General features: G+C 36.8%; 1 protein-coding gene across 2 annotated transcripts; it reads right to left on the bottom strand.

The window, feature by feature from the left end:
• Nucleotides 1-7,686: 7,686 nt before the first annotated feature.
• Nucleotides 7,687-9,673, bottom strand: LOC7464407 (uncharacterized). 2 transcript variants are annotated; one of them, XM_024585865.2, is made up of 6 exons: nt 9,317-9,673; nt 9,082-9,216; nt 8,882-8,980; nt 8,687-8,782; nt 8,413-8,570; nt 7,687-7,958 (listed from the first exon to the last, which is right to left on the bottom strand). In XM_024585865.2, coding segments are annotated over exons 1-6 (510 nt in total). In that variant the 5' UTR covers nt 9,318-9,673; the 3' UTR covers nt 7,687-7,937. The 2 variants fall into 2 exon arrangements, with proteins under 2 accessions (XP_024441633.1, XP_024441632.1); XM_024585864.2 differs by lacking the exon at nt 7,687-7,958 and having other exon boundaries at nt 8,127-8,570; nt 9,317-9,411; nt 9,495-9,672.
• Nucleotides 9,674-9,983: the final 310 nt, after the last annotated feature.

Here is a 9,983-nt window from a genome sequence, read left to right as displayed (position 1 = left end):
TTAATTTTAACTTTTCAACTACTCATTTTATAAACACCAAGAAAGTTTTATATCTTTCTTACATGAGATATTGTTCTTTTAAAGGGTTTTAAGTTTCACCAAAACATGTCAACTAAGGGTTCTTTGAGATTAATTTTTCGTTCACCCATAACTTATTCAAAACATGTTAGTGTTCCATGTTAAAGAACTTATATTAGAGATTAACTTCCATGTTGATAAACCAAGATTTCATCAATATATCTTTACCAAAAAAACACTGGATCAAGAAAAACTTACGGGTATAAATTTTCCGGAACACAAACACGTTCGGTGAAGGTGCGTTGGGTTTGACACTAGTCAAACTCAGCTGCGATTGGGTTTGGCAGTGAGTCAAGCCCCGAGAATTGGGTATGGCGTTGACCAGAACTAGCCATGTTTGGGCTTGGTAGTGAGCCGAGCCTTAGGCTTTGGGTCTAGCGCTAGCTAGACCCAACCACAGATGGGCTTCAAGCCCCCGATGTTGCTTCTGGCGCTGGCCAGACCCAACCGTGATTGGGCTTGACAGTGTGTTAAGCCTTGGGTGTTGGGTCTGACATTAGCCGGACCCAACCACGCTTAGGATTGGCAATGCGTCAAGCCCCGGGCGTTGGGACTGACGCTGACCAGACCCACCCATGATTGGGATTGGCAATGCGCAAAGCCTCGGGTGTTGTGTCTGGAGCTAACTTGACCCAGTCGCGATGGGTTTGGCAGTGCACTAAGCCTAGAGCATTGGTTCTGGCGCTGGTTAAACCCAGCAACAGATGTGCTTGGTAGTGTGCCTAGCCCAGACACGTTGGGTCTGGTGCTAGTCAGATTCAAGAGATGATTGGGTCTAACACCATCAATTCTATAGATTTTTATATAAAATCATAGAGAAATTATTTCTCAACAAATAGGCATAATTATACAAGTCTTTACTCCATCAAGACCATTAAATGTATTAAAGTTCATGGCCATTCATTTCTCCATCTTTTAGCTAGATAAAATGAGTGGAATAAACTCACAATGCAACTCAAAATATCATAAAGATGAAGTTAGACTCTAGCCATTTTATCCATAAAAGGACAAAACTCATGAGTTATAAATACATCATGAGACCTTCAGAGCAAAGGTTCACAATCTTCATTTTCTACTACATATATATTTTTAGAGCATCTCTTTCTAGAAAATTATTATATTTTCTTTCTCTAAAAAGATACTTATTTAAGCATCGGAGAGTCCTCACTTCCATCAAAGGGGATCTTTTGCAATTACTAGCTACAAGCTACCAAACATCAAGTATAAGCTATCAACCACCTTGGCTAGGAAGAATGGATGAGATTGCTAGAACCAATTGATTAACCGACTATCCAACCTGGGAGCCATATTCCTAGATTAGGAATTTTTGGGACATCATCAGTGGCGCCGTCGGTGGGAAGATTGATCAAAATGCCATCGATTGTTTTCTAAAACTTGTATTTAGCATTTTTAGGGCATTTCATGGCACACAACCAATGCCCACTTGGACTAGGACGCGGGACAAATCAATTCGTTATCGCGGACACTCCTACCCAATAAGAACTTCAACAACTCACTAGTCAGGTACAACTCCTCACCCAAGCTGTATTGGTAACTCGGGGTAAAATCAAACCTTGCCATCCTAACAAGTCTTAACACCCTTAACAACACACAATGCCTTAACGCCACGACCACCGGTTGCACAAGAAGCCCATAAATGATTACACTACCCAGAAGAGACTACTAAGAATGATATTCGTGGAAGTCTCTCAAGTAATTGTTGCCATACCCATACATAGAGTAAACACTCCGAATGTACTCCCGCTAGTTAATATGGGATGGACACCGATCAATATAACCGTCATTCTATGCCAAGCTCTCAGGGTTCCCAAGAGCCCAACAGACAACAAATTAAGAGACAATCTATATATAAGCATACCTAAAGGAATGTCTATAGCCCTTATTAGTGGAGAGTTTCTTCCTTGTCCAAACACATATTGAGCACTTGACTCCCTAAAAACTATATTTCCATTAAAACAAGTTTGGGCAACTATGATGGCTTAGCCGACCTAAGAGAGCATATACAAAATATATATAGTAACTTAAAGTTGATCATCCATGATCATGACTCAATGTCTACCCAACAAGAACTTCAACAACTCACTAGTCAGGTACAACTCCTCACCCAAGCTGTATTGGTAACCCGGGGTAAAATCAAACCTTGCCATCCTAACAAGTCTTAACACCCTTAACAACACACAATGCCTTAGCGCCACGACCACCGGTTGCACAAGAAGCCCATAAATGATTACACTACCCAGAAGAGACTACTAAGAATGATATTCGTGGAAGTCTCTCAAGTAATTGTTGCCATACCCATACATAGAGTAAACACTCAGAATGTACTCCCGCTAGTTAATATGGGATGGACACCGGTCAATATAACCGTCATTCTACGCCAAGCTCTCAGGGTTCCTAAGAGCCCAACAAACAACAAATTAAGAGACAATCTATGTATAAGCATACCTAAAGGAATGTCTATAGCCCTTATTAGTGGAGAGTTTCTTCCTTGTCCAAACACATATTGAGCACTCGACTCCCTAAAAACTATATTTCCATTAAAGCAAGTTTGGGCAACTATGATGGCTTAGCCGGCCTAAAAGAGCATATACAAAATATATGTAGTAACTTGAAGTTGATCATCCATGATCATGACTCAATGTGCAAGATACTCCTTACAACCTTTAAAGGATCTGCGCATGCTTGGTATAACAACTTGGAATCTAACTCTATTGAAGGGTTCAGTGACATATGCGCCAAGCTAGTGGCACACTTTAGCACCAACATACCCGCCAATAAAAACTATATAAGATTGTTTAGTGTTGCTCCATAAGAGGGAAAGTTTACATGTGTATATTTGAGGAGATTCAACAAGGAGATGTTTAAGGTAGAAGAATTGATTGAGTCAGTGGCCTTACAACAAGGAGATGTTCAAGGTAAAAGAATTGATTGAGCCAGTGGCCTTACAAGCCTTAATAAGAGGAGTAAGAGAACATGTCATCTGGAGAAAACTTTATGCCTTACCAGATAGAAGCTTGTCTAGAGTGAAGCAATTCATGGGAAATCACATACGAGTTGAAAAAGCCAGTTTGCTATGACATAGATCTTCTTGTTTTTACAAGGACAACCAACGTGACTGACCTTCCAAGTGAAGTAATCAGGGTATTCTAAGCAAACATCTTAGTGCCATCTACAAGACATGTTTCCTCCTAAGAACCTCCCCCATACCTATATCTCAGATCACCTCAAGATATATAATCCTTGATAAAAATATAAGTTTCTTGAATATAAATAACTTATTTAAATTGACCTTTTATTTTCTCCAGATGATGGCTGAAGGCCCCTCAACATTTATCCTAGGAATGTCCAATTCTCCTAGGAAGGGATATGTCATGACGTGGCCTAGCACTGATTGTGTCGTTTCACTATTTATAATTTTGTTAGGTACTTATTTTTGTGTACTATGAATACTTAAAATTGTGTTAATAACTTCACCTTGAAATGTACTAAATGGTATGATTATATTTCTAGCATTTGATTATTGCATCTTTATTGTTATGTGTATGTGTGTGTTTATATGTGTATATATCCATCACACGTATGTTTTAAGTAAATGGAAAATGGAAAGAATATAAGATGAATTGTGAGAAACAATGTGAAAGAATCAAATGAAGAAACAATTAAATTGGTGGGTAGCTGAAGGCTACTACGTGTATATAATAGAGTTATTTGATATTGTGTTACCTAGGAGGATAAGAAAAGAACTGAGGTAATATATAAGTTATAGGGGAAAAACACTGTTGTAAATTTGGTAAACCAAAGAATCAATAATGGGATGTATTGTTAGACAGATTGCTAAAAAACATTTACCCCATTATACTCAGACATGATGATTAGAAATATAAAAGTTACATGGAAATTTCAAGTCGTTACAGTTGGTATCAAAGCTTATGATAGTGATTCAGTAGACTTTCTAACCATAGTTTTAAGACCCAGCCCGGTCCAAGGCCCGGGTTCCGGGTTTTGACTGGGTCACCGGGTTGGCCGGGTCAATTCTTTTTTTAAGAAAAAATCAAAACGACGTCGTTTTAGTAAAAAAAACAAAACAAAAAAAAACAAAAGTCAACGGGTTTGCAACCGGGTCTTGCCGGGTTAACCGGGTCGCCGGGTCAACTTGCCAGGTCAGCCAGGTCACACCGGGTTTTTTCTTCCCTCGTTTTTTCTTCAACCAGCCCGGTTCCAACCCCAGGTCGGCCGGGTCTCGAGACGACCCGCCGGGCCGGGCCGGGCCGGGCTTCAAAACTATGTTTCTAACTATAATTGATATGTCAAATTTATATGGTGAATTTATTATGGTATGGACTAGAAATGGAGCATGGCCCCCACCTCTAAATGGTTAATACTCGGAGGTGTTGTGAGTATAACCGATGTTCTTTCTCGTTGAACATAAGTGAATGATTTTTTTTAGTAAATTGGTTAAATTGTATGTAAAAAGAATGGATTAGAAATGAAATTGTTAAAGTGTATAATGCTTCAAATCGTACTTATATAAAAGGGAATGGCTTGGGGCTGGTATAAAAGGTTTTGAGTAGATAATGACAAAAGATGACTTGTACTTTAAGATGTAATGATTTCTGTTATGATGTAGAATGAAATGGATAATAAGTAATTGATTTCTTATGAAAAATATGTGGAGATAAATGATCATAAATGATTCAAGTATATAACCCTGAAAACTAGGAGATTAGAAAGCAAATCTATGTTTACCTTCTTAGACAAAGAATTCACTTGAAGGAATAAATGGTTAGCTTAGGAATATAAAAGCAAGGTATGACCTGAATTGTTATTGCACAATGAATTTTAGTGAGAAATAACATGGACAGTAAAGACCAAACCACCTTGAACATCATGATCAATTGATAATTGATAAGAAAAGTGGTGCTTCTCATTGGACTTATTCCAATGAAGACCTGAATTTCGAATATCTCACCTCTCTAGAAGATAATAAAAGTGACATCTAAGGATTGAAAAAGAAGAATAAATTTCAACTTTAAGGTTAACACTCAAAACGAAACTAAAAGAGTTCATGATTTGAAGTGATGCAAAAAAAAGGAAAAAAAAACAATTGTGTATGCTTGTAGGAAAGGTGAGAAATATCCGGGTTTGGTTCTAGATAGATATATGAATTCAAATTTCGAGGAAAAAATTTTATAAGGAGGGGAGAATGTAAACCCCCAGTCAAACATAGATAAATCTAGGTTAAATATGGTAGCTATTAATTGAAAAACGATAAATTAGGGAGAAAATCTTATGAATTGAGATGAACATTTCCAGGAGGTTAATTTAAAATTTAGAGAAGCTAAAGTAATAAAATAATATGCGAAATATTAGTTAACGATAAATTGTGAAAACTCCCTAACCAGGTAAAAATAATAATTTGAAGGAGAGAATTTTGTAAATTGGGTGATATTATGTGTAAAATTAAAGGAAATATCAAATAAATCAATGCATGATCATTTACGCTAGAAACATTGAATTTCAGTATAATCCCCACGCACAATCGCATTATTGGGACTAAAAGTGGTAAGAAACTCAGAGAAATATTTTATGATAATTATGAATAGGAATCTCCAAAGAATTAGTCTAAGACTCAAGATGATTTAAGTAAATTATATGGTATGCGAAATTTTCAACTATCCAGATTACAATATTGAACGTATCTTCCAATCTAATCGTTGGATCGGACTGAAATTTTACATGGAATATTAAAACACACTATTTTAACTTAGGTTAACATTTGAGGTCGATCAGAGTTCGGGAAGACCTTGAAAATAAAAACACAGTGTCGGGTCAATGCAATAAACCAAGATTTGGGGGGGGGGATAAGTTGGGGTATAATAGTAATTGATCCATAAAACCTAATGCAACTATGTTTGCTGCTACTGTTCATGTGGAACAGTAGCTAAAAAAAGAGGAAGAGGCTTCTCTCTTGCTTTTCTTCAAAAATCATTTAAGAAATCTTTCCAAATTATGAGATTGAAGCTTGCAAATAGGTTTGTGAGGAGAGAAACACATTTAGGATGAAATTAGAAAGCTTGGTTGGAGGAGAGGAACTTGAGGGACAAGTATGGGTCATAAAAAGGAAGAACAATTGAATAAGAAATTAGTAAGAACTCTTCAATTTGAACTCGAAATTATTGATAAAAGTGTTCTTCATTAGTTTTCCTCGTTGATTTCATAGTTAGTAAATGATAATTAAAAATCCTCTTAATGTTGTGATTCTAGGGTTCTTGAAAATGTGTAGGAAATAAGAGTTTCTTTGAACATGGAGTAATGATAATGGATGTTGTGATGCATGAAAACACTCAGTATGTTTGTCAAATTTATCTTTCATGTAATTAAAATTATGATAGTTTTACTAGTCAACTTCTAGTCAAAATTACAACTTGAAAACAATGTAATTTGGAGTTGGTGTCTTTCTAAAAACATTGTAGGTATAAATGTTATTTTTTAAATGGAACTAGTCTTGACTTATTTGGAGTTTTATAACTCCAGATATGAAAAAAAACACTAAGTAAAGGTCTAGACTGACATATTACTGGACATGTTTTGGGTGCTACTATGTTAGTATAGGTTTTGGGTGTTTTTAAGCCCAATAAAAATGCTAGAAAAGCTACAGGCTGCTACTCTCCAAAGAATCTATAATCACTTAGAAACTTCTAAGTATAGGCTCACCCTATTCAGAGTATCTTTCAGTCTAGATGCATATTTTTTCTCACTTTTTCTAACTTACACTCTTTTTTTATACGAGCAAAACACATCTCTCTACCCGAACTGGGAGTTAATTAAAGTCTTTGCATATTATTTTATCTCAAAGACTAAATGTCTAATGATGAACCAAAGATTTCATTAGTATATCTTTACCAAAAAAACATTGGATCAAGAAAAACTCACGATATAAATTTTTCAAAACACAAACACGCCCCAGTGAAAGCGCATTGAGTCTGGTGATAGTCAGACCCAACCGTGATTGGGCTTGGTAGTGCTCCAATCCCGGGCGTTGGGTCTGGCGCTGGCCAGAACCAAACATAGATAGGTTTGGCAGCACGCCAAACCCCGAGTGTTGGGGGCTTGGCAGTGCTCCAAGCCTCGGGAATTAGGTTTGGTGCTGGTTAGACCTAGCCACAAATGAGCTTGGCAGTGCACCAAGCCTCAGGCATTGGGTTTGGCACCGGTCGGACCCAGCCAAAAATGGGCTTGATAGGACATTGGGTTTGGCGCTCACAAGACCCAGCCACGATTGGGCTTGGCATTGCCCCAAGCCCCCGACGTTGGGTCTGGTGCTGGCCAGACCAAGCCGTGGTGGGCTTGGCAGTGTGCCTAGCCCAGACACGTTGGGTCTAGCGCTTGTCAGATTCAAGAGATGATTGAGTTTAACACTATCAATTTTATAGATTTATATATAAAATTATAGATGAATTATTTCTCAACAAATAAAATTAATTATACAACTCTATACTCCACCAAAATCATTAGATGTATTAAAGTCTTTCATGACCAATCATTTCTCTATCTTTTAGCTGGATAAAATAAGTGGAATATAAACTCACAATGTAACTCAAAATATCACAAAGATAAAGTTACATTCCAGCCATTTTTCTCCATAAAAGGACATAACTCATGGTCTATAAATACACCATGAGACCTTCAAAATAAATGTTTACAATCTTTATTTTCTACTGCATATGTATTTTTAGAACATCTCTCTCTATAATATTATTGTATTTTATCTATCTAAAAAAATAGGTATTTAAGCATCAGAGAGTCTTACCTCTATTAAAAGAGATCTTTTGCAGGTATTATTCATAAGCCACCTTAACCTATCAAACACCAAGTATAAACTATCAACCACCTTGGATATGAAGAATGGATGAAACTGCTAGAAGCAATTAATTAACCGAGTATCTAATTTGAAAACCCTATTTCTAAATTACTTGAATTTTTTGAGAGATCATCTCTCACCTAGCATGATTTAATGCTCCTTCAGATGCATATTAACTATGAACTATGAATGATAAATCTCAATATAAATCAATTGAATAGAGAACCGTCGCTGATAAAGTAAGGTAACATATCATGATTTGGCACCTAGAAAAAAAATAAAGCTTTCCGAAGCCAAGTGACATGATAAAAGTATAAACAAGCAACGCAGCAGTAATGACAAAGTATTTAAATCTCAATGAAGCTTGATTTCGTGTTCTAGACCGGACTGCTGATCTTTGAGAGTCCCTTTTGCTTAAGAGCACCTGTGTTACTGGATGCACATTGACCCACCTTGAAGCACTTTCTTATGATCAGAGGACTCTCTGATTTACCCTGATTTGCAATAACCTTGGTTTCAGCAGGCTTCGTCAGCTCAGAATTACAACTTTTCAAAGTCAAGGTTCTTTCATTCTTCCATTTGTTTCTCTTCCCAATTATCCCGTCATTGTCTGCAAGCAAATCCATGTAAAAACTAGCAATCTGCAGTTGAAAAACTAGGTACACCTTGAAAGAAATTCAATTGCGAGAAATATTTCAATTTAGAGGAATGATGTAAACAAGATACCAGGACTAGACAAGACTGCTCGAGGACGCAAAGCTGATTTGGCTCCGAAACTAAGTTTTCTATTCTCTCCAATACGTCTGTTGTCCTTCAATTTTCCTGCAAGTAGTATTCTGTCAGTACTCATGGCAACAATGTTTCTGCATCAAACACCGGCAGAACAGCACCATGTCTTAAATAATGTAAGAGAGAGTGAACCTTTGGATGCAGAAAATGGCTGTGCTTTCAAGTTTCTGACGAAATAAGGCTTTGCAAATCTTGCCATTGAAGGTGAAGAATCACTTTGATTTTCTTCTTCTGCAAGAAGTTCAGGTAGTTTTGAATTAAATTAACTCTGCAAGGCTGCAACCAGCCAACAATATTTCATTTAGTTATACTATCTAGCGACTAGCTAATACCTGAAGCATGGGAACCACAACCTTCCACAGATGGAGATTCACTTTTAACCCTTAAAGAAGGCGTGGATACATGATCATTTGGGGGGGAGGATTCCTCATCTTCTTCCTGTTTCCTCACCTTGATCTTTGGATACACTTGGAAATCCAAAAACAAAACATTCCACGTTAGGCGAAGCAGAATTTTTCACAAAGTTACGATGAAGAGAACAAAATTCCAGGACAATTAAAAGCCTACTTCTTTTGTGTAAATGGATGAACAATATTAGACTGCCCAGTTTCAGTTTTCATCAACGGTAATGGAAATAAAAGAGAAGGCCGGTCACTTTGAGGCTGCGTTTTAAAATACGTCAGAATTGGAGTTCGTGAGAAAAGTAAAGAAAAGTAAACGCCAGCTTGGGAGACATCACACTCACTGTTTGGCCTTTGTTTTTTTTTCAAATTCGAATTCAAATGTGATGTTTTTTTCTGAAGTTGCCTCAAGGGTGGGGTTTGATTTGATTTAAAAGCAAGAAGTTGTTCACGAGGACCATGGCTAGACAGCATTAATGCTTGGATGAGCTTGTGAAAAGTGAAATAGAAGCAAAGGGGTACCAGAGGAAATGAAATTAAAGTTCCATTTTTCTGCTTTCTTAACTTATAAACCAAGAAGAGATTCTGCAGCTGACACATTGGCAGTGAAACATGTGACTGAACTTGCTCTTTCAATTATGTTTCCGTTGCTGCGAGGGAACATCATTAATTTCTTTCAAAAATCAGGGTAATAGAAGGGTTTCGCCCCTTGGCATAATATATAATTGAAAAGATACTATCTTATTTTTTTAATTTTTTTAAGTTAAAGTATTTAAGCCAAAAAGATATTTTATCCCATATTAAAAAAACATAATTTTTTTCTTGTGAACATA

This window comes from Populus trichocarpa, chromosome 14 (assembly GCF_000002775.5).
Source record: "Populus trichocarpa isolate Nisqually-1 chromosome 14, P.trichocarpa_v4.1, whole genome shotgun sequence".
Classification (NCBI taxonomy): Eukaryota; Viridiplantae; Streptophyta; class Magnoliopsida; order Malpighiales; family Salicaceae; genus Populus; species Populus trichocarpa.
This window is presented reverse-complemented; position numbering and strand designations above follow the sequence as displayed.

Coding starts and splice junctions, on each gene's coding strand:
- LOC7464407 (XM_024585864.2), bottom strand. Junction 8,981..9,081: donor TTGTGGTTCCCATGCTTCAG/GTATTAGCTAGT, acceptor AACTTCTTGCAG/AAGAAGAAAATCAAAGTGAT. Junction 8,783..8,881: donor GCCATTTTCTGCATCCAAAG/GTTCACTCTCTC, acceptor TACTACTTGCAG/GAAAATTGAAGGACAACAGA.